At 39.0% G+C, this 25,419-nt stretch overlaps 4 protein-coding genes and 1 long non-coding RNA gene across 6 annotated transcripts in view; all 5 read left to right on the plus strand.

Annotated features, from left to right (window-relative positions):
• Nucleotides 1-6,330: 6,330 nt before the first annotated feature.
• LOC128630884 (uncharacterized) overlaps nucleotides 6,331-25,419 on the plus strand; it is a 111,659-nt gene continuing 92,570 nt past the window's right edge. For both annotated transcript variants that reach the window (XR_008395146.1, XR_008395147.1), the window contains exon 1: nucleotides 6,331-6,372. This is a non-coding gene — a long non-coding RNA (uncharacterized LOC128630884). The remainder of the gene's footprint in view (nucleotides 6,373-25,419) is intronic.
• On the plus strand, nucleotides 9,689-10,345 carry LOC128630856 (histone H2B-like). The gene has a single exon (XM_053679169.1). The coding sequence runs from the start codon at nucleotides 9,950-9,952 to the stop codon at nucleotides 10,322-10,324; it is 375 nt and encodes a 124-aa protein (XP_053535144.1). The 5' UTR covers nucleotides 9,689-9,949; the 3' UTR covers nucleotides 10,325-10,345.
• On the plus strand, nucleotides 12,802-13,709 carry LOC128630847 (histone H1). Its single transcript, XM_053679153.1, has one exon. It carries the CDS (start codon nucleotides 12,847-12,849, stop codon nucleotides 13,447-13,449), a length of 603 nt encoding a protein of 200 aa, XP_053535128.1. The 5' UTR covers nucleotides 12,802-12,846; the 3' UTR covers nucleotides 13,450-13,709.
• LOC108262616 (histone H2A) lies at nucleotides 13,989-14,453 on the plus strand. The gene has a single exon (XM_017462972.3). The coding sequence runs from the start codon at nucleotides 14,040-14,042 to the stop codon at nucleotides 14,424-14,426; it is 387 nt and encodes a 128-aa protein (XP_017318461.2). The 5' UTR covers nucleotides 13,989-14,039; the 3' UTR covers nucleotides 14,427-14,453.
• LOC128630851 (histone H3) lies at nucleotides 14,991-15,439 on the plus strand. The gene has a single exon (XM_053679164.1). It carries the CDS (start codon nucleotides 15,001-15,003, stop codon nucleotides 15,409-15,411), a length of 411 nt encoding a protein of 136 aa, XP_053535139.1. The 5' UTR covers nucleotides 14,991-15,000; the 3' UTR covers nucleotides 15,412-15,439.

Here is a 25,419-nt window from a genome sequence, read left to right on the forward strand (position 1 = left end):
AGTGCTGTGATCATGTAAGAATGAGGTTTTACTCACTGGCATAAATGTGTTCACTTTAAACTTTGTTCCTTCCCTTAAACACTTACCTGCTTGAGAATTTCCAATGTTTGTAGAATGATGATTCTCAGTACAGCACATTGCCAAGTATTAATGGGCTTTAAATTTATTTATTTGTGACAATTATGGGATTTTCTAATTTGTTTAATATGTGAACTTCTTATCACTCCACCGTAGAAACAAAACAAAAAAAACCCAAACCACTAAATGCTGGCTTCATCTTCTTTTAACTTGATTGTCAGTGCTCAACTCAAACCAACAGCAGTATTATTAATAATATCAGGAATGATTGTGTCTAAAATCAACCACTGATTATATCCCACTTGTTTGTTTCTAGATTGTATGATTTATTTAGCCAAATCTAAACTCACTTCTCCATTTGTGTAACTGGATACTCAGGATAATAAAATTTCACTCTCGTTTCCATCCATCCCCATTTTCTACATCTCCTATCATACAGGAACCTTGAGCCTATCCCAGAGATCATAGGGCACAGGACAGGGTACACCCTGGACAGGGTACCAGTCCATTGCAAGGCACACTCACATATACATTCACACACCCATTCATACACTACAGACACTTTGGACATGCCAATCAGCCTACCATGCATGTCCCTGGACAGGGGGAGCAGCACAGGGAGAACACGCAAACTACGCACACACAGGGTTGTGGTGGGAATCAAACCCCCAACCCTGGAGGTGGGAGGCGAACGTGCTGAGAACTAAGCCACCGTGCGCCCCACTCTGGTCTCTTTAATAAAAATGTGACACACAGAATAGCACAATGTGCTATCAAATAAATAGTGGGTGACTGTTTTCTTTATAGTGTATATGCACTGTGAATGATTTCTTATTTAAACACATAAATGTAACTGACATGCTGCTTTATTAAATCATAGCAACTTGAGCACCTGCCTAGCCCAACTCTGAATATGAGGAACTTTCCTACACGAATATTGACATAACTAATGGTCTGCACTTATATAGTGCTTTTTAACCTTAGCAGTGTTTCCCATTCACCCATTCTCACACCAATGGTAGCAGAGCTGCCATGCAAGGTACTAACTTGACATCAGGAGCAGCTTGGGGTTCAGTGTCTTGCCCAAGGACACTTCGAGTCATGTGGGCCAGGAATCGAACCTCCAACCCTACGATTAGACAACCTGCTCTACCACCTGAGCACAGCCACCAACTAGATAACTAGATGTTTAAGTCAGCTTATCCCATTCCTACATTTTCTTGTTACATATAGATTAAGTCTCTTAAGTGTTTCCTACATGTATATATATTTTTTAATTTGCATATGTCTACCAATATGTAAGCCAATGCATATGTTTTACACTACTAATACAAAATGTCCCAGTGAGGCCTTCCACACCCATCAAAATATTGCCATCTCACTGTTTGACAGAAAAAAAATATAACAATGATGCTTTAGAATTAGATAAATTAAGTTTCTGCAAGATATGAATCGAACTATTCATTTAGAACTCAAAAAGTACATTAATGGCTTTAGTAATGACCACTGTGTATCCCATGTAGCACACTAACCCTAATGTGCATGACCGCATGTACTATGTTGCAATAATAATAATAATAATAATAATAATAAAATGTATTATTATTATCACCAAATAATCACTTCACTGGACAGGAGTGTGATGTAACGACACAGGACAGTTAGCAGGAAGTAAGCGCAGGAGCGCCGTCTTTATTGATAAACAAACTAACAAAACACAAGAAACGCGGTCTATGCTGAACAGGACTAGCTGGATCAACCATGGAACTACAGTCTAGGCATTACTCGAAAACAGAACATGGAACTGAGACCGCTAGCATGCTACACGCATTCTAACACAGTGCTAAAGCTATACTCCTTAAACACTACTAACGTTACAAACTATAATACTGCGCGAAGTGCGCAGCCACACGAGGGGTTAAATAACCAACATAATTATCTAAAGCATAGACACCTGGAGAAATAAAGACACACCCTCGAACATAAGCCAATACCTGGACAGGAAGTAAATCAAAACAAACGAGCCGCGCGTGTCCATATGTCAGAGTCTCGTGCACGCGCGCTCTGCAGCAGTCTTTGTGCTTCGACGCCGCAGCGCCATCCACCGGCGGAAGCGTAACAGATGTAAAAACAGACTTAAAAACATTGAGTCATTTAATACAGGTCAACTGTTTTCTATTATACAAGCAGCGTGTGTGTTCTGTTTCATTTTCTTTTCAGGGATAAACATACTGGAGGTTTTTTTGTTGATCTGGCACAAAATTAAATGGAACTAAGTTACATTAAAAAGGGGGAAACTTTGGGTACCAAGGTTATAAGTTATAAACTAGGGAACATTGAGAGAGAGAGAGAGAGAGAGAGAGAGAGAGAGAGAGAGAGAGAGAGAGTGAGTTGGCATGTGGTCTGCGTCTCTGTAGCACCGCTGTTCTACAGTAAGTGCTGAGGGCGAGACCTGAATATCGGGCTGCCAGATCGCTTCATTTCAACTATAACTATTAAATGGATGGGAGTGGGGGATGGGGTTAACATTTGACCAACCAAAATCATTTCAAAATTGAGACGTAAAAGTCCTGAGGTTACAAAGGAACCCAGGGTAACTTCTAAGCAAACAAAGGCCTCTCTCACATTGGCTAATGTTAATGTTCATGAGTTCACCATCGGGAGAACACTGAACAACAATGGAGTGAATTACAGTGTTACAAGGAGAAAACCACTTCTCTCCAAAAAGAACATTACAGCCCATCTGCAGTTTGCTAATGATTACGTGGAAAAATGTTTTTTGTGGAAAAATATAACCTTTTGGTTTAAATAAGAAGTGTTATGTTTGGAGAAAGCAAACACTACATTCCAGCATAAGAACCTTACTTAGAAGAACCTTTCAATAATTGATGGAACAATGAATTCTGAATTATAACTGAATTCTAAAGGAAAGTTTCAGGACATCTGTCTGTGAACTGAATCTCAAGAGAAAGTGGGTCATGCAGCAGGCCAACAACCCTAAGCACACAAGCACACAAGGGTCCACCAAAGTCTGGTTAAAAGAGAATAAAATTCATGTTTCAGAATTTGCCAAGTCAATGTCCTGACCTTAATCCAATAGAAATGTTGTGGAAGGACCACAAGCAAGCAGTTCATGTCAGGAAAATCACCAACATTCCAGAGCTGAAGCTGTTCTGTACTGAGAAACGAGCTAAAATTCTTACAAGCCGATGTGCAGGACTGATCAACAGTAAAAACAGGGAAAATGTTTAGTTTCGGTTATTTCTGACCAAGTGGTTCACACCATATGCTGAAAGCAAAGGTTCACATAGGATCACATAATAGAAAGAAAACATTCTACACACCGTTATACCACCAGCAGCAGTCTGGACTGTTGACACAAGGCAGGTTCATGCTGCTGATGCCAATGTCTGACCCTATCATCTACATGTCACAACAGAAATCAAGATTCATCAAATCAGGCAATGTTTTTCCATGCTTCAACTGTCCCGTTCCAGTGAGTCCACGCCCACTCTAGCCTCAGGTTCCTGTTCTTGGCTCACAGACAGGAGTGGAATTAATATGGTTGTAGCTTATCCACCTCATTTGGTTAGACATATTGTATGTTGCAAGAGGGTTTTCTGCTCTCCACACTTGTAAAGAATTATCATTACCATAGCCTTGCTGTCAGCTCGAACCAGTCTGTCCATTCTCCTCTGTCCTCTCTCATCAACAAGTTGTTTGTTTTTCTCCACCATTCTGTGTAAACTCAAGAGATTGCTGTCTGTGAAAATCCCAGATCAGCCGCTAAAATTCTCAAACCAGCTCGTCTGGCACCAACATTCATACCATCATCACTGAGATCACTGAGATTCTGATGTTTGGTGTGAATGTTAACTGAAGCTTACTGAAATACTTACCTGTATCTGCATGATTTTATGCATTGCGCAGCTGCCACACGAATTCGTTAAGTTCTTTTTCAAACACATCCTGCAGAAGCAAATAAGATCGGCACTCCAGCTGCTTTGAGTAGCCTAATGCAAAATGTATTCAAAATACTATTTTTCCTAAAACAGATCATTAAGAACTCCAAAACACCTGAAAGTGGATTCAAGGCACTGTATACAGTGTTACCACCACTGAAATCACCATTTAATTACATATGCTTCAACAGTTAAAATATATAATAAATAAATAAATACATTATTATTATTATTATTATTATTATTATTATTATTATTATTATTATTAATAATAATATTAATAATAATAATAATAATAATAATAATAATAATATGTGTAATTTATATAGCTCCTTACTCATAACCAGTGTCGCTTTACAATTACAATGTTTCAACAAAACATGGAACATGCGGTAGACTAGATTTGAGAAAAAATATGATTTATAGTTTACAAAGAAATATTAAATTTCTCATCAAAACACGATTTCACTGCTTATGCTAAGCTTAATTTACACAAGTTTCTAATTACAAGATTGAATTATATAAAGTGAGCGTGATCGATTCATGTAGTATTAATGTAAACCCATTACATTATGAAATCTTGTGGGGATGTTGGCACTGACAGGTGCTATAACTATAGTATTTAAATTAACATGATTCAAAGGTGTGTGATAGAATAGCACAGTGTTTTAATAAATTCAATGCTAATGAATATTAGGTGCTATTGTTAATGAATATTATCCTGGTGTCTAATATTATTTTTTGAGAACAGTTTCATATTAAAATACAATGAATCTGCACATTTTAACAGTTCAGATGGAGACGTTATTAATGTTTTGTCACATTAATGATTCTGTGTCTCATTGCCAAAAATGAAAACTTCTTAACTCTGAAAGTCAATTAAACAATGTTTGAAGGAGAATCAATAATAAATGTATCATCAGATGACTAAAGGGAATTGCTGGATGATCCGTCACATCAGTTTTAGCCTGACATTTTTGCTTTTGCGTCACACATTTGTACAACAGTTTTGATGAATCAGACATTGATTCATAAATCAGTTATCTCGCTGGATAAAACCTATACCTATATTATATATGTATATATTTATGTATGTATAAAATGTAAATGGAAGCTTTTTGCTTCATGTTTTTTTTTAAACTTTTCTGTAGACTGTCGTTTGAGTCAAACTTATTTGCATTTGAAGAACACAAAGTGCATTTGCCTTTTAAATAAACTAAATAACCATTTAGTGATACACCAAGTGGACAGCTCAGAGTTTAAAGGGTCAAAGAAATGACTTTCTGATCTATGTCGAAGAAGGTAAGAAATTCTGATTTCAAGTATCAAACAGATTTCAAGTATTTTTAAAAATCTCGTTTTACAGTACACTATGATTGATTTAATATCACTTGTAAATTGTCATCATTTAAAAAGACAATACCTTTTATAGATTAAAAACACAACCTATCAAATGTTCCTATAATGTATATTTTTTGCGCAGGGATATGCATTTTCTCATTGCAGTCGATTCTGACCCATCAGCAAGGTAAGAATACAGTATAGTAGAATACAGAAATACACACACACACACACACACACACACACACACACACACACACACACACACGCAAATGTCTGAGACCACATTGAAAATCTGTTTTTTTTTTCTCTTACATTTTTAAATAAATTGGTTTTAGAATTTATTCATATTTTAAACAAAGAAAGTAAATGTTTAATATTTTGGGTATATATATATATATTTTCTTTTAAATTCTGCAACTGTAAACATTAAGAAACTCTGAATCTCTTGTAAATATTTTAAAGATTGTACTTTTTTATTTATTAATTTTGTATTGAAGTTGTAGTCAATAATACAATTTCGAATGAAAATTCTAAAATTAAATAATAAAAAAAATGCAAAATAGAAACATTTTCCACTAGTGCTCTCAGACTTTTGGCCCCGACTGTGTGTGTGTGTGTGTGTGTGTGTGTGTGTGCGTGCGTGCGTGTACGTGTGCATGTGCATGTGTGTGTGTGTGTGTACGTAAACAAACTATTAATGAAAATAAAATTTTGTGTAAGATAAATGAATGAATAAATATGTTCTCTTCTCCCCTCCAGTCGATGTGGCCTTAGGAGGAATAGCAGTACAATCTTCTTTACACTAACAATTATCCTGCTTACTTTGCTATCGACGACAACAGAGCATCTAACATGAATTTCAACTCGTGTGATTACGGCTGCTCCTAAGGCCACACAGACTTCATATGCATCCATAATGAACTTTTTCACACTATCTGTTGTTACCCAGATGAGGATGGGTTCCCTTCTGAGTCGGGTTCCTCTCAAGGTTTCTTCCTCTTAAAACATCTTAGGGAGTTTTTCCTTGCCACCGTCGCCACTCAGTGGCTTGCTCAGTTGGGATAAATTCGCACCTTTAATATCTGTATACCGTGTTGATATTCTGTAAAGCTGCTTTGAGACAATGTCTATTGTAAAAAGCGCTATACAAATAAAATTGAATTGAACTGAACTTATGTTTATAGCCAAAATGCTCCACTGTGTGTAAGGGGCAGGGGAAACTGGTGCAAGCTGTTCAAAAGGTTTAGTTTAATTTAAGTTTGTCATTATATGCTGTATCTGCGCGCTTGCAGTGTAAATTCTGTCGGAAGTGACATGTTAGTAACGAGGACACGTTGCTGGTCACGCGCGGTGTAGACGCGCTGATACAGAGTGTAGCGCGAGTAAGATCTGTAATGTCTAATTCAAACATTATGATCAAAAGTAAAATAATGTCTAAAGACACCGAGATACAGAAACCACAAGGTGCAGTGAAAGTGAGTTTTTATTATTCATTTAGGACTATATATATATATATATATATATATATATATATATATATATATATATATATATATATAGTATTTATGCATTATTTTTTTTTTATAGATGCACAAAAAGCACCGAATTAAACTATAGTCCTAAATTAATAATATATATTCTGGTGTGTGTGTGTGTGTGTGTGTGTGTGTGTGTGTGTGTGTGTGTGTGTGTGTGTTGGGTTCTTTTCTGTTTTGTACAAACAGTTGTGTAAAGTTTTACTGTGAAGTTTATATTTGTTACACTCAGTTTGTGGACTTTATATTAAATAAACAAAAACAAATGGTACTGAAAGTTCGCTCCACCCCGTACGATTAATCAAAAAAATAATTGCCCAACTAATAGTAATAATAATAATAATAATAATAATAATAATAATAATAATAATAATAATATTAATAATAATAATAATAATAATAATAATAATGCTGTTAAACAGTTCAGAAGCTCCGTCTATTGTCCTTGATACGTGAAAACTAGACAATGCACAGTAATAACACTGATGAGCTGCGTTATTATTATTATTATTATTATTATTATTATTATTATTATTATTATTATTATTAATAAGCTCATAGCAACACTGATGAAATACACATACAGTACAAAAAAAACCACACACACAAATAGAGAATGTGTTTAGCATTTTGTTTTTACATCTGCACATAATTTAGTCTGCACATCGTTTAGCAGCTGATTTAGAATTAAAAATGTCATGTATAAGTCTACATAATGAGTCTTTATTGGTCACATATGCAGTAGCGCACAGTGAAATTGTTTTCTTCACATACCCCAACATGTCAGGAAGCTGGGGTCAGAGCACAGGGTCATGATATGGTGACCTGACCTTCTGATCAGTAAACCAGAGCCTTAACCTCTAAGCCACCTCTGCCCCAGTGGTGAGAGAAACATGAATGTTCATAGCATCTATTACTTCTTACCCCACTATTTGCCAAATAATACAAATATAGACTTCTAAACACCGCTATTAAAAGCTTAATAAGAGAATACTGCAATTTTTGGGAAATTGCCGTTCCCGAGTTTGGCCACACGAGGGCAGTCATGTTCCATCCAGCACAACACACGACGCCTAAAACAGAAGGTAGGTTGTAGGTATTTTACTATTACTACTACTACTTCTAATAATGACCTCAATCGAAGTAATTAAATACGTAATGAACATTGTTGTCTATATAGCTGACCTCATTTTTCTACACAGCGAGTTAAAGGCGCACAACTATCAGAATCCCAGTTCATAATTGTGTTTGATTGGCCAAGTAGAATAAAGTGTGCGAGGAGTCCGACTCTTTTTGAGCTTATTGGACATTACGCATTGCTGTAATTATCTCATTGGCACTACTTAATTGCTCATAGTTTATTTGACGAATGCAACTGCTGCGACATATTTTGCCAATCTTAAGCTCAGCCGTCATTCTGGAGGCGCAGTTTTGGTTGATGCATGACATTTAGGTTCAAACACAGTGTGTACATCGACTGTAACACAGATAGTGAAAATGGAAATGTGAAAAGAGAAGGCCAGTGATTAGAGAGAGAGAGAGAATGGGGAAGAAGAAGACGTTAGCAGGTGAAAAGCAGTGCCTAGTGTTTGTTTTAGAAAAAGAGAGCTATTGTGTGACCGTTGGTGTAAGGCCCGCCTCCTCGCCTGTTCTCAACTAGGTCCTGTCGAGTGTGGATAAATAGGTGGGCGCTGCGCGAGAAGTTTTATTGAGCGATTTGACTTCGGGAGCAGCATCATGTCTGGAAGAGGCAAGGGTGGTAAGGGACTCGGCAAAGGAGGCGCTAAGCGTCACCGCAAGGTGCTTCGCGATAACATCCAGGGAATCACCAAGCCAGCTATTCGCCGTCTGGCTCGGCGTGGTGGTGTAAAGCGTATTTCTGGTCTGATCTATGAAGAGACTCGCGGTGTGCTGAAAGTGTTCCTGGAGAACGTGATCCGCGACGCCGTCACCTACACCGAGCATGCCAAGAGAAAGACCGTGACCGCCATGGATGTGGTGTACGCCCTGAAACGCCAGGGACGCACCCTGTACGGTTTCGGCGGTTAAACGCTCTAACACCGAACGACGCGAACACAACGGCTCTTTTAAGAGCCACCCACATGTCTAGAAAAAGAGCTCTTCCGTGGGGGGGGAGGCTTTTTCTTTCGTGAAGCATAAGGCATCAAACGCTGTACAGCAGTAGCATAAGTGGTAGATCTATTTGTATTTTTTTGTAATAATTCTCTCTCTCTCTCTCTTTTTTATATATATATAACTCCGTATATATTCAATATTGTATTATATATAATATTGTACAGTATACAATATTAGATACATATATATTAAATATTGTAACTTGTTTGATTAAAACAATTTAGATTTTAGTAGAAACTTCTATATTTCTCTTTCTCATACGCACGCATGCATGCATATATAAGAGAGAGAGAGAAAAGTGGGGAAGTCAAGTTTTTTCTGTTTTTTCAAGCATAAGGTATCAAACGCTCTACACAAGTAGTAAAAGTGATAGATAAGAACTGTCTGTGTACATAAAAAGAATTTATTTTTGTTTTTTTGCACATCTTTATTTTTTTTTATACATTTATATGCACAGTATTAAATATTATAACGTGTTTAAAATGAGTTACAAGACGGTTTTAGTAGAAACTTACTTCCGCATTTCTTTCTCTTTCTCTCTCTCTCTCTCTCTCTCTCTCTCTCTCTCTCTATATATATATATATATATATATATATATATATATATATATATATATGTGTGTGTGTGTATATATGTATATGTGTATAATTTTTTTCAAGCCAATTGTTTTTTCATAGTGCACGTTGCACTGTAAATACAACGGCGGGAAGGGAAACAAAGCGTAGCGGAGGAGGGAGGAGCAGTAGGAGGCGCCATGCAGGAGGAGGTATCGAATTTTGGCCAATCAAAAAAAGGTGACTTGTGTGGACGTCATTAGCATGTGGGTCTGTAAATAGAGCGGGCGCGAGGCGGGCGTTAGTCATTTTCTGTTCGTTTATTCGACAAGCAGCATCATGCCCGATCCAGCCAAGACCGCGCCCAAGAAGGGATCAAAGAAAGCCGTGACCAAGACGGCCGGCAAAGGAGGCAAGAAGCGCAGAAAGTCCAGGAAGGAGAGCTACGCCATCTACGTGTACAAGGTCCTGAAGCAAGTGCACCCTGATACCGGCATCTCATCCAAGGCCATGGGCATCATGAACTCCTTCGTGAATGATATTTTTGAGCGCATCGCCGGTGAGTCTTCTCGTCTGGCTCATTACAACAAGCGTTCCACTATCACCTCCAGGGAGATCCAGACCGCCGTGCGCCTGTTGCTTCCCGGCGAGCTGGCCAAGCACGCCGTGTCCGAGGGCACAAAGGCCGTCACCAAGTACACCAGCTCCAAGTGAAGCGCGTTACCGCCGTCTTCATCAACCCAACGGCTCTTTTAAGAGCCACCCACTTTTCATACAAAGAGCAATCTATTTTCTTTCGCTTTCTCTCTTGCTGTGTGTGTGTGTGAGTGAGAGAGAGGGGGGGCACTTCTGAAGTGCTGCTCTCCCACGAATGTTCAGGCTTTTGGGTAATTCTAGCAGTCTGATAAATGCAGAGATGAGTACAACTCAACAGGGTTGTAGCACGGTTTCTCGGGCTTGTATAATCTGAGCAATGCAAAATGGGGCTTTAGCAGCACAAAGTTATTCATATTAAGACTAGCAACAGGAAGTAACTGAAAATGGTATTCTAGTAACACATAGAAATTCAAACTAAGGTTCTAGAAGCACGTAAAAGTTCTAAATACTGTTGTAGTAACATGTAGTCATTCAAAACAGTGTTCCAGCAGCACGAAGTCATTCAAAAGAATGCTCTAGCAGCATAGAATACAACACACACACACACACACACACACACACACACACACACACACACACACAAGGCAATAGCGGAGTTGGGATAAAGGGCATTAGGGTGACTGTGTTTTGTTAGGGTCAGGGAGGAATCCGACCGAGCTAAAGAGGAGGAGGCCGGATGGGCTGGCTGGTGCTAACTAGGCGTGCCTGTTTGGCCCGGGACTACAAGAGCGGAGCGGAGCGCTGCGTACGAGTGGTGAAGCCCTGACACTGGCAAAGACAGAACGAGTCTTCTGACCTACACCTATAATCACATTTTCTTGTTGGACATGCTTTCTCCCCTACAACTAACAATGTCTTACTCTCGTCTTTGCTGCTCTGTTCAGCTCTTCCTACTTTCCTACTGACTGTTTCCCACCCACCTAGTCAACTTTTATTCAACATTTGTTCTTTTCATCTAGACTTTAAATTTATCTACTCTTCACCATCTATTCATATGCTTTCAGTTTGAATGAAAGTGAGCAAGTGATTTCTAGCATGCTAGCCGTGTTAATGAATGATAGCGACCATGCAAAGTTTGCTCAGTCGAAGAATAGCTTGTTTCTCTATGAATGGGACTGTTGTGTAAACTTCTCCTTTGAAACTGCTTTATCCTCTTTACTCTGAAGCTAAAATTTTTAGCATGGTTTCTCGGGCTTGTATAATCTGACGTGATAAAAAAAGCTGGGTGATAATCTGGTCTTTTCTCTGGAACTGAACATTTAAAACATTGAGCAGCTCTGTGACGTCCACCAGGAAAGCCAGGTCAGAAAGCCATTTCTTATCCATGGGCTCTTGAATACTACCAATCTTGCTTTCCTGAAAAGCTCCGATCTCATCACGCAGATCAAAAAATCTCCTGAGAACTTTTCCTCTGCTCAGCCATCTAACCTCCTGGTGGTACAACACATCACCATATTGTGCATCCATCTCATCCAACAGTACCTTGAACTGCAGGTGAGAGAGCGCCTTGGAGCGTATATCATTCACAATTTTGACGGCATCACGTCCACAAGCCCGATGGATTGGGCACATAGCTGTTCTTGATGTAAAATACAAGAAATCTGATAGCTGGCCCGTGTGGCACTTTCTTGAGCTGATGAAGGACATAGCAGCGCGCTCTGCTCAGATCGAAGTTTAGCAAGCAGCTCGTTAGCCTTCTGTTTTCATGCCTCGCCGCTGTCCTTTGAGAAAGCTGAAGAACATTTTGTTTCATAATGACGGATTTTGTACTCTTTCAAAACAGCAACTGACTGCTTGCAAACTAGACACAGTGCCTTTGAATTGATTTCAGTAAATAAAAAGTCAACTTGCCAAATCTTTTTAAATTTCCTCTTGTCTGTGTGCCAGTGCCTGGATCTCTCCATTATTACCTGTTTGTTGACTGTCGCAATGCATGCTGGCCTTGAAGTACGCATGTACATTAAATAAAATTCTAATTCTTATTCTCTACATTTAATTTCAATTTACATTTTTGTAGCTCAAAATTAAAATTAATTAAAAAATTAAATTAGAAATGAAGATCAGCATCAATCAAATCCCCCCCCACATGCTTCCGATACTACACACACCACTCGACAGCTGCAAAGACATCAGGCTCGTTCACAAGGCTCCTCTTTAACTCGGCCCAGAACGCATACGACGGCCGTGCCTGCTTTTCGCCGGTTTTTACACACCACATCGCACCAAATGCGTAGCCCGCCGGCTTGAGTACAACGCGCGCCGCGCCTTTTCATGTCCGCTGCACAAGACTGTTGCTCTCTAGCCGGCCAGGCCGGGCCACGGGAGAAACTAGAAAGCCCGTCCTCGCTCAGCGTGTGCTTCAACGTTTTGAATCTCGTCTTGCGAGTGGGATTTTCACCGAGAAATGCCATGAGAAAACACATCTGAGCGCGCGCCGCGTCCGTGCATTCATTCAGTGGCGCCCGAGTTGAGTCTACAACGCTCTCATATCTGTTTTTAAGCCCGGCCCGGAGGATCGTCCTGTATTACACACTAACGTACAGTGTACAACTCGTGTATTCTACGTAGTTCCAAGAGAGATGGCAGAAGTCGCACCCGCTCCCGCCGCCGCGCCGGCCAAAGCGCCCAAGAAGAAAGCAGCTTCGAGAGCAAAAAAAGCCGGCCCTAGCGTCGGCGAACTGATCGTCAAAGCCGTTTCCTCGTCTAAGGAGAGGAGCGGCGTGTCTCTCGCTGCTCTGAAGAAAGCGCTGGCTGCCGGCGGATATGATGTGGAGAAGAACAACTCCCGCGTCAAGATCGCTGTTAAGGGTCTCGTGACTAAAGGCACTCTAGTGCAGACCAAAGGGACCGGCGCGTCTGGCTCTTTCAAGCTGAACAAGAAGCAGACCGAAGACAAGAAGCCCGTGAAGAAAGCCGCGCCCAAAGCGAAAAAGCCCGCCGCTACTAAGAAGCCCAAGAAGGTAGCGGCCAAGAAACCCGCCGCCGCGGCCAAGAAGTCTCCTAAGAAGGCGAAGAAGCCCACAGCCGCCGCAAAGAAAGCCACCAAGAGCCCGAAGAAGGCGAAAAAGCCCGCGACCCCTAAAAAGGCAGCCAAGAGCCCCAAGAAAGCGAAAGCTGTCAAGCCCAAGACCACAAAGCCTAAAGCGGCAAAGGCGAAGAAGGCAGCACCCAAAAAGAAGTAAAGACGTTTGTTTCTTTCATGCTTTTGTTCCTTAAACGGCTCTTTTAAGAGCCACCCATATTTTCCTTTAAAGAGCGACAATTCATTTTCAGTCAAGCTTTATGGAATCAAAGCAATACACGTTAGAAACATACAATAGTACGGATACACATATCTACTACATATCATGTGAACATAGCCACAAGCTGATGCTGATTTTAGTACAGTAGGATAGAATCCTGATCGTGATTCCTAAACGTCATTCCTGATCTCCAAAACGATCACAGAATATGTAGGATAACATATTGATACATAATAAATCAATGTTAATGATGAGAATAAATAAATTCAGTATATAGTTGTTACTTCGTGCTTTTGTATGAATATTCCCTTCTGTCTGTTTTCATTCGCGCGCTCGCTCTCTCTCTCACCCACACACGCACAAACAGGGGTGGGAGGGTTGACGCTGGAATTCGACGGCCTGTTTATGATTGGCTAATGCGCCACTTCGTTCTTAGCGAATAAGAGAGTGGCCGTTTTGTCTATATCACGGAGAGCTCAGGGTGTAACATTCATTTCGGAGTTGTTGTTAGAACAGATCTGAGCATCAAGATGAGTGGCAGAGGAAAAACCGGCGGAAAGGCTAGAGCTAAGGCCAAGTCTCGTTCATCCAGGGCTGGACTTCAGTTCCCCGTGGGACGTGTGCACAGGCTTCTGCGTAAAGGCAACTATGCCGAGCGCGTCGGTGCCGGCGCTCCGGTCTACCTGGCCGCAGTGTTGGAGTATCTGACCGCTGAGATCCTGGAGTTGGCCGGTAACGCCGCCCGTGATAATAAGAAGACCCGTATCATTCCCCGCCACTTGCAGCTCGCCGTGCGTAACGACGAGGAGCTGAACAAACTGCTTGGCGGAGTAACCATCGCTCAAGGTGGTGTGCTACCGAACATTCAGGCTGTGCTTCTGCCTAAAAAGACCGAGAAGGCCGTCAAGACCAAGTAAACTCGTCCACCGCTGCTTTGTCAGTACCCAAAGGCTCTTTTAAGAGCCACCATCTCTGCTTCAAAAGTGCAGTTTTTACACCCGTTTTTCTACTGAAGTCAGCACGTTTATTAATAATAATAATAGTGGTAGTTAGCCTGTTGCTTAAATGAAATCTAAGGGGTGAAAGTGCACTTCTAAGACAGCATATTTATAAATAAAAAAGGACTCGATAATTTTCTAGTCATGATTTGATACCATATTTAAGTAATGACTATAAGAACTATAATAGCAGTTAGCGTGCTGGTTAAATGAAGTGTGAGGAGTGAAAATGGTTTGTGACGGCGTTGTGTGTGTTCCTAATGAACAAAGCAGAGAGCGCGCCAATAGAATTGTGGCGGGCGTCTTGTGTTTCGAACGGAGGCAGAGAAGACGGTCCAATAGTCAACAGGTGACGTAAAACGTTCTATCGAATAGCAGACGAGCGCGTTCGAGATGCCCAATCAGCGCAGGGTGGCGTTATGGCTTAAAAAGGCCGCGTTCGTGCGCGCCGTTTATCCTGTTTTTCTATCCGTGAAGCGCAGAGCTCGACACTATGGCAAGAACCAAGCAGACCGCCCGTAAGTCCACCGGTGGCAAGGCGCCAAGGAAGCAGCTCGCCACTAAGGCTGCCCGCAAGAGTGCGCCGGCTACCGGCGGCGTGAAGAAGCCTCACCGTTACAGGCCCGGCACCGTGGCTCTGAGGGAGATCCGCCGTTATCAGAAGTCTACTGAGCTGCTCATCCGCAAGCTGCCCTTCCAGCGCCTGGTGAGAGAAATCGCTCAGGACTTCAAGACCGACTTGCGTTTCCAGAGCTCGGCCGTCATGGCCCTGCAGGAGGCGAGCGAGGCATACCTGGTCGGTCTGTTCGAGGACACCAACCTGTGCGCTATCCACGCCAAGAGAGTGACCATCATGCCCAAGGATATTCAGCTGGCCCGCCGTATTCGCGGAGAACGCGCTTAAACCACAACTCCGTCTAATATACACAAAGGCTCTTTTAAGAGCCACTTCCTCGTCTCACAAAACAGCAAATTTTCTTTCTTGGGCAGTTTAAGTATTAGAACGTGGTACAGAGAGAGAGAAGGAACAGTAATAATAATGTTTGTATATATGTATGTGTGTAAATGAAGTGCACGGCTTTCTATTTTTATCAACATTAGAAAGGTTGGTTATTTATTTTGCATTTTCATGATAAATATAGTCCTATGAGTATTACATAATGTTTGTTTTTATAGATGAGCCGTTAATTGTGGTTATGTCCGAACAATACAATGCACAGTAATGAGCTGTGTCTGTAAAATAGCGGATTTTAGGGCAAGAGCTATTACATCATACATACATTTCATCCATCATCCCTTTTGTCCCGTCCATGATAATTGTTTTTGTAATTTAATGATTGTAGACATGACCTCATCTTTGAAATCTTATTCCCTATTTGTGGATATTCTCTCTCTCTCATATATATATATACACATATACATATATAATGTCCACTGTATTAAATATTATTTAATGTGTGAAACGAGTTAGAAGACGGTTTTAGTAGAAACATATAAGTATCCTTACCACCCTTGCCTCTTCCAGACATGATGCTGCTCCCGAAGTCAAATCGCTCAATAAAACTTCTCGCGCAGCGCCCACCTATTTATCCACACTCGACAGGACCTAGTTGAGAACAGGCGAGGAGGCGGGCCTTACACCAACGGTCACACAATAGCTCTCTTTTTCTAAAACAAACACTAGGCACTGCTTTTCACCTGCTAACGTCTTCTTCTTCCCCATTCTCTCTCTCTCTCTAATCACTGGCCTTCTCTTTTCACATTTCCATTTTCACTATCTGTGTTACAGTCGATGTACACACTGTGTTTGAACCTAAATGTCATGCATCAACCAAAACTGCGCCTCCAGAATGACGGCTGAGCTTAAGATTGGCAAAATATGTCGCAGCAGTTGCATTCGTCAAATAAACTATGAGCAATTAAGTAGTGCCAATGAGATAATTACAGCAATGCGTAATGTCCAATAAGCTCAAAAAGAGTCGGACTCCTCGCACACTTTATTCTACTTGGCCAATCAAACACAATTATGAACTGGGATTCTGATAGTTGTGCGCCTTTAACTCGCTGTGTAGAAAAATGAGGTCAGCTATATAGACAACAATGTTCATTACGTATTTAATTACTTCGATTGAGGTCATTATTAGAAGTAGTAGTAGTAATAGTAAAATACCTACAACCTACCTTCTGTTTTAGGCGTCGTGTGTTGTGCTGGATGGAACATGACTGCCCTCGTGTGGCCAAACTCGGGAACAGCAATTTCCCAAAAATTGCAGTATTCTCTTATTAAGCTTTTAATAGCGGTGTTTAGAAGTCTATATTTGTATTATTTGGCAAATAGTGGGGTAAGAAGTAATAGATGCTATGAACATTCATGTTTCTCTCACCACTGGGGCAGAGGTGGCTTAGAGGTTAAGGCTCTGGTTTACTGATCAGAAGGTCAGGTCACCATATCATGACCCTGTGCTCTGACCCCAGCTTCCTGACATGTTGGGGTATGTGAAGAAAACAATTTCACTGTGCTCTACTGCATATGTGACCAATAAAGACTCATTATGTAGACTTATACATGACATTTTTAATTCTAAATCAGCTGCTAAACGATGTGCAGACTAAATTATGTGCAGATGTAAAAACAAAATGCTAAACACATTCTCTATTTGTGTGTGTGGTTTTTTTTGTACTGTATGTGTATTTCATCAGTGTTGCTATGAGCTTATTAATAATAATAATAATAATAATAATAACGCAGCTCATCAGTGTTATTACTGTGCATTGTCTAGTTTTCACGTATCAAGGACAATAGACGGAGCTTCTGAACTGTTTAACAGCATTATTATTATTATTATTATTATTATTAATATTATTATTATTATTATTATTATTATTATTATTATTATTATTACTATTAGTTGGGCAATTATTTTTTTGATTAATCGTACGGGGTGGAGCGAACTTTCAGTACCATTTGTTTTTGTTTATTTAATATAAAGTCCACAAACTGAGTGTAACAAATATAAACTTCACAGTAAAACTTTACACAACTGTTTGTACAAAACAGAAAAGAACCCAACACACACACACACACACACACACACACACACACACACACACACACACACACACACACACACACACACCAGAATATATATTATTAATTTAGGACTATAGTTTAATTCGGTGCTTTTTGTGCATCTATAAAAAAAAAATAATGCATAAATACTATATATATATATATATATATATATATATATATATATATATATATATATATATATATATATATATATATAGTCCTAAATGAATAATAAAAACTCACTTTCACTGCACCTTGTGGTTTCTGTATCTCGGTGTCTTTAGACATTATTTTACTTTTGATCATAATGTTTGAATTAGACATTACAGATCTTACTCGCGCTACACTCTGTATCAGCGCGTCTACACCGCGCGTGACCAGCAACGTGTCCTCGTTACTAACATGTCACTTCCGACAGAATTTACACTGCAAGCGCGCAGATACAGCATATAATGACAAACTTAAATTAAACTAAACCTTTTGAACAGCTTGCACCAGTTTCCCCTGCCCCTTACACACAGTGGAGCATTTTGGCTATAAACATAAGTTCAGTTCAATTCAATTTTATTTGTATAGCGCTTTTTACAATAGACATTGTCTCAAAGCAGCTTTACAGAATATCAACACGGTATACAGATATTAAAGGTGCGAATTTATCCCAACTGAGCAAGCCACTGAGTGGCGACGGTGGCAAGGAAAAACTCCCTAAGATGTTTTAAGAGGAAGAAACCTTGAGAGGAACCCGACTCAGAAGGGAACCCATCCTCATCTGGGTAACAACAGATAGTGTGAAAAAGTTCATTATGGATGCATATGAAGTCTGTGTGGCCTTAGGAGCAGCCGTAATCACACGAGTTGAAATTCATGTTAGATGCTCTGTTGTCGTCGATAGCAAAGTAAGCAGGATAATTGTTAGTGTAAAGAAGATTGTACTGCTATTCCTCCTAAGGCCACATCGACTGGAGGGGAGAAGAGAACATATTTATTCATTCATTTATCTTACACAAAATTTTATTTTCATTAATAGTTTGTTTACGTACACACACACACACACATGCACATGCACACGTACACGCACGCACGCACACACACACACACACACACACACACACACAGTCGGGGCCAAAAGTCTGAGAGCACTAGTGGAAAATGTTTCTATTTTGCATTTTTTTTATTATTTAATTTTAGAATTTTCATTCGAAATTGTATTATTGACTACAACTTCAATACAAAATTAATAAATAAAAAAGTACAATCTTTAAAATATTTACAAGAGATTCAGAGTTTCTTAATGTTTACAGTTGCAGAATTTAAAAGAAAATATATATATATACCCAAAATATTAAACATTTACTTTCTTTGTTTAAAATATGAATAAATTCTAAAACCAATTTATTTAAAAATGTAAGAGAAAAAAAAAACAGATTTTCAATGTGGTCTCAGACATTTGCGTGTGTGTGTGTGTGTGTGTGTGTGTGTGTGTGTGTGTGTGTGTGTGTGTGTATTTCTGTATTCTACTATACTGTATTCTTACCTTGCTGATGGGTCAGAATCGACTGCAATGAGAAAATGCATATCCCTGCGCAAAAAATATACATTATAGGAACATTTGATAGGTTGTGTTTTTAATCTATAAAAGGTATTGTCTTTTTAAATGATGACAATTTACAAGTGATATTAAATCAATCATAGTGTACTGTAAAACGAGATTTTTAAAAATACTTGAAATCTGTTTGATACTTGAAATCAGAATTTCTTACCTTCTTCGACATAGATCAGAAAGTCATTTCTTTGACCCTTTAAACTCTGAGCTGTCCACTTGGTGTATCACTAAATGGTTATTTAGTTTATTTAAAAGGCAAATGCACTTTGTGTTCTTCAAATGCAAATAAGTTTGACTCAAACGACAGTCTACAGAAAAGTTTAAAAAAAAACATGAAGCAAAAAGCTTCCATTTACATTTTATACATACATAAATATATACATATATAATATAGGTATAGGTTTTATCCAGCGAGATAACTGATTTATGAATCAATGTCTGATTCATCAAAACTGTTGTACAAATGTGTGACGCAAAAGCAAAAATGTCAGGCTAAAACTGATGTGACGGATCATCCAGCAATTCCCTTTAGTCATCTGATGATACATTTATTATTGATTCTCCTTCAAACATTGTTTAATTGACTTTCAGAGTTAAGAAGTTTTCATTTTTGGCAATGAGACACAGAATCATTAATGTGACAAAACATTAATAACGTCTCCATCTGAACTGTTAAAATGTGCAGATTCATTGTATTTTAATATGAAACTGTTCTCAAAAAATAATATTAGACACCAGGATAATATTCATTAACAATAGCACCTAATATTCATTAGCATTGAATTTATTAAAACACTGTGCTATTCTATCACACACCTTTGAATCATGTTAATTTAAATACTATAGTTATAGCACCTGTCAGTGCCAACATCCCCACAAGATTTCATAATGTAATGGGTTTACATTAATACTACATGAATCGATCACGCTCACTTTATATAATTCAATCTTGTAATTAGAAACTTGTGTAAATTAAGCTTAGCATAAGCAGTGAAATCGTGTTTTGATGAGAAATTTAATATTTCTTTGTAAACTATAAATCATATTTTTTCTCAAATCTAGTCTACCGCATGTTCCATGTTTTGTTGAAACATTGTAATTGTAAAGCGACACTGGTTATGAGTAAGGAGCTATATAAATTACACATATTATTATTATTATTATTATTATTATTATTATTAATATTATTATTAATAATAATAATAATAATAATAATAATAATAATAATAATAATAATAATGTATTTATTTATTTATTATATATTTTAACTGTTGAAGCATATGTAATTAAATGGTGATTTCAGTGGTGGTAACACTGTATACAGTGCCTTGAATCCACTTTCAGGTGTTTTGGAGTTCTTAATGATCTGTTTTAGGAAAAATAGTATTTTGAATACATTTTGCATTAGGCTACTCAAAGCAGCTGGAGTGCCGATCTTATTTGCTTCTGCAGGATGTGTTTGAAAAAGAACTTAACGAATTCGTGTGGCAGCTGCGCAATGCATAAAATCATGCAGATACAGGTAAGTATTTCAGTAAGCTTCAGTTAACATTCACACCAAACATCAGAATCTCAGTGATCTCAGTGATGATGGTATGAATGTTGGTGCCAGACGAGCTGGTTTGAGAATTTTAGCGGCTGATCTGGGATTTTCACAGACAGCAATCTCTTGAGTTTACACAGAATGGTGGAGAAAAACAAACAACTTGTTGATGAGAGAGGACAGAGGAGAATGGACAGACTGGTTCGAGCTGACAGCAAGGCTATGGTAATGATAATTCTTTACAAGTGTGGAGAGCAGAAAACCCTCTTGCAACATACAATATGTCTAACCAAATGAGGTGGATAAGCTACAACCATATTAATTCCACTCCTGTCTGTGAGCCAAGAACAGGAACCTGAGGCTAGAGTGGGCGTGGACTCACTGGAACGGGACAGTTGAAGCATGGAAAAACATTGCCTGATTTGATGAATCTTGATTTCTGTTGTGACATGTAGATGATAGGGTCAGACATTGGCATCAGCAGCATGAACCTGCCTTGTGTCAACAGTCCAGACTGCTGCTGGTGGTATAACGGTGTGTAGAATGTTTTCTTTCTATTATGTGATCCTATGTGAACCTTTGCTTTCAGCATATGGTGTGAACCACTTGGTCAGAAATAACCGAAACTAAACATTTTCCCTGTTTTTACTGTTGATCAGTCCTGCACATCGGCTTGTAAGAATTTTAGCTCGTTTCTCAGTACAGAACAGCTTCAGCTCTGGAATGTTGGTGATTTTCCTGACATGAACTGCTTGCTTGTGGTCCTTCCACAACATTTCTATTGGATTAAGGTCAGGACATTGACTTGGCAAATTCTGAAACATGAATTTTATTCTCTTTTAACCAGACTTTGGTGGACCCTTGTGTGCTTGTGTGCTTAGGGTTGTTGGCCTGCTGCATGACCCACTTTCTCTTGAGATTCAGTTCACAGACAGATGTCCTGAAACTTTCCTTTAGAATTCAGTTATAATTCAGAATTCATTGTTCCATCAATTATTGAAAGGTTCTTCTAAGTAAGGTTCTTATGCTGGAATGTAGTGTTTGCTTTCTCCAAACATAACACTTCTTATTTAAACCAAAAGGTTATATTTTTCCACAAAAAACATTTTTCCACGTAATCATTAGCAAACTGCAGATGGGCTGTAATGTTCTTTTTGGAGAGAAGTGGTTTTCTCCTTGTAACACTGTAATTCACTCCATTGTTGTTCAGTGTTCTCCCGATGGTGAACTCATGAACATTAACATTAGCCAATGTGAGAGAGGCCTTTGTTTGCTTAGAAGTTACCCTGGGTTCCTTTGTAACCTCAGGACTTTTACGTCTCAATTTTGAAATGATTTTGGTTGGTCAAATGTTAACCCCATCCCCCACTCCCATCCATTTAATAGTTATAGTTGAAATGAAGCGATCTGGCAGCCCGATATTCAGGTCTCGCCCTCAGCACTTACTGTAGAACAGCGGTGCTACAGAGACGCAGACCACATGCCAACTCACTCTCTCTCTCTCTCTCTCTCTCTCTCTCTCTCTCTCTCTCTCTCTCTCAATGTTCCCTAGTTTATAACTTATAACCTTGGTACCCAAAGTTTCCCCCTTTTTAATGTAACTTAGTTCCATTTAATTTTGTGCCAGATCAACAAAAAAACCTCCAGTATGTTTATCCCTGAAAAGAAAATGAAACAGAACACACACGCTGCTTGTATAATAGAAAACAGTTGACCTGTATTAAATGACTCAATGTTTTTAAGTCTGTTTTTACATCTGTTACGCTTCCGCCGGTGGATGGCGCTGCGGCGTCGAAGCACAAAGACTGCTGCAGAGCGCGCGTGCACGAGACTCTGACATATGGACACGCGCGGCTCGTTTGTTTTGATTTACTTCCTGTCCAGGTATTGGCTTATGTTCGAGGGTGTGTCTTTATTTCTCCAGGTGTCTATGCTTTAGATAATTATGTTGGTTATTTAACCCCTCGTGTGGCTGCGCACTTCGCGCAGTATTATAGTTTGTAACGTTAGTAGTGTTTAAGGAGTATAGCTTTAGCACTGTGTTAGAATGCGTGTAGCATGCTAGCGGTCTCAGTTCCATGTTCTGTTTTCGAGTAATGCCTAGACTGTAGTTCCATGGTTGATCCAGCTAGTCCTGTTCAGCATAGACCGCGTTTCTTGTGTTTTGTTAGTTTGTTTATCAATAAAGACGGCGCTCCTGCGCTTACTTCCTGCTAACTGTCCTGTGTCGTTACATCACACTCCTGTCCAGTGAAGTGATTATTTGGTGATAATAATAATACATTTTATTATTATTATTATTATTATTATTATTGCAACATAGTACATGCGGTCATGCACATTAGGGTTAGTGTGCTACATGGGATACACAGTGGTCATTACTAAAGCCATTAATGTACTTTTTGAGTTCTAAATGAATAGTTCGATTCATATCTTGCAGAAACTTAATTTATCTAATTCTAAAGCATCATTGTTATATTTTTTTTCTGTCAAACAGTGAGATGGCAATATTTTGATGGGTGTGGAAGGCCTCACTGGGACATTTTGTATTAGTAGTGTAAAACATATGCATTGGCTTACATATTGGTAGACATATGCAAATTAAAAAATATATATACATGTAGGAAACACTTAAGAGACTTAATCTATATGTAACAAGAAAATGTAGGAATGGGATAAGCTGACTTAAACATCTAGTTATCTAGTTGGTGGCTGTGCTCAGGTGGTAGAGCAGGTTGTCTAATCGTAGGGTTGGAGGTTCGATTCCTGGCCCACATGACTCGAAGTGTCCTTGGGCAAGACACTGAACCCCAAGCTGCTCCTGATGTCAAGTTAGTACCTTGCATGGCAGCTCTGCTACCATTGGTGTGAGAATGGGTGAATGGGAAACACTGCTAAGGTTAAAAAGCACTATATAAGTGCAGACCATTAGTTATGTCAATATTCGTGTAGGAAAGTTCCTCATATTCAGAGTTGGGCTAGGCAGGTGCTCAAGTTGCTATGATTTAATAAAGCAGCATGTCAGTTACATTTATGTGTTTAAATAAGAAATCATTCACAGTGCATATACACTATAAAGAAAACAGTCACCCACTATTTATTTGATAGCACATTGTGCTATTCTGTGTGTCACATTTTTATTAAAGAGACCAGAGTGGGGCGCACGGTGGCTTAGTTCTCAGCACGTTCGCCTCCCACCTCCAGGGTTGGGGGTTTGATTCCCACCACAACCCTGTGTGTGCGTAGTTTGCGTGTTCTCCCTGTGCTGCTCCCCCTGTCCAGGGACATGCATGGTAGGCTGATTGGCATGTCCAAAGTGTCTGTAGTGTATGAATGGGTGTGTGAATGTATATGTGAGTGTGCCTTGCAATGGACTGGTACCCTGTCCAGGGTGTACCCTGTCCTGTGCCCTATGATCTCTGGGATAGGCTCAAGGTTCCTGTATGATAGGAGATGTAGAAAATGGGGATGGATGGAAACGAGAGTGAAATTTTATTATCCTGAGTATCCAGTTACACAAATGGAGAAGTGAGTTTAGATTTGGCTAAATAAATCATACAATCTAGAAACAAACAAGTGGGATATAATCAGTGGTTGATTTTAGACACAATCATTCCTGATATTATTAATAATACTGCTGTTGGTTTGAGTTGAGCACTGACAATCAAGTTAAAAGAAGATGAAGCCAGCATTTAGTGGTTTGGGTTTTTTTTGTTTTGTTTCTACGGTGGAGTGATAAGAAGTTCACATATTAAACAAATTAGAAAATCCCATAATTGTCACAAATAAATAAATTTAAAGCCCATTAATACTTGGCAATGTGCTGTACTGAGAATCATCATTCTACAAACATTGGAAATTCTCAAGCAGGTAAGTGTTTAAGGGAAGGAACAAAGTTTAAAGTGAACACATTTATGCCAGTGAGTAAAACCTCATTCTTACATGATCACAGCACTTTGTGTTTTAAACATGCTTCCAACCATACAAAAATTCATCATGACTGTGATGACTGATTGGCTGGGAGGTGTCAAGGATTCTGAGTCTTGTTCAATAAAGCTGATGATATATCTGCAGTGAAAACTGTAAAGGTGTACAGATGAATGAGCAGTTCTTACAACCAGGATAATCTGAGTGTTTTGTTTTCTACTATATTAACCTAAATTCTCACTATCCCAGAAAAGCTACTGAATATACTTTATCTACTCAATAATATCTGTGAGAGAAACTTAACTAGCAATATTCTACCAGAAAATCTAGCAATTGTTTTAAACTCAAACCGAGGTATAACTATGCTAAACCCAGAAATCAAGAGGCATGTTTAATACATCAATCGCATAGTACATATAACAGGTACAGTACAGATGTACTGTACAGATGCTTCATAATGAAATTCCAGGACTTTCAAGGACTTTGAGCACTTTTTTTCTTTCAAGGACTATACAAGAGATGTCATTCAAACATATCCTTCATTTCCAAAAAAATATTAATAATAATAATAATAATAATAATAATAATAAATATATATATTTTTTTAAACAACCATTTTAATATAGCCCCTTTTCCCAGCCGTGATGGACTAAATTTGTATTTCCCAGTCATTGCTTCATTTTCACCATAATTTCACCATTGCATCGTATTTTCACTCTGCCTAGAGTCAGCCCTTTATAATACATCCTACTCTCTGTGCTCACAT

This window comes from Ictalurus punctatus, unplaced genomic scaffold, assembly GCF_001660625.3.
Source record: "Ictalurus punctatus breed USDA103 unplaced genomic scaffold, Coco_2.0 Super-Scaffold_100068, whole genome shotgun sequence".
Classification (NCBI taxonomy): Eukaryota; Metazoa; Chordata; class Actinopteri; order Siluriformes; family Ictaluridae; genus Ictalurus; species Ictalurus punctatus.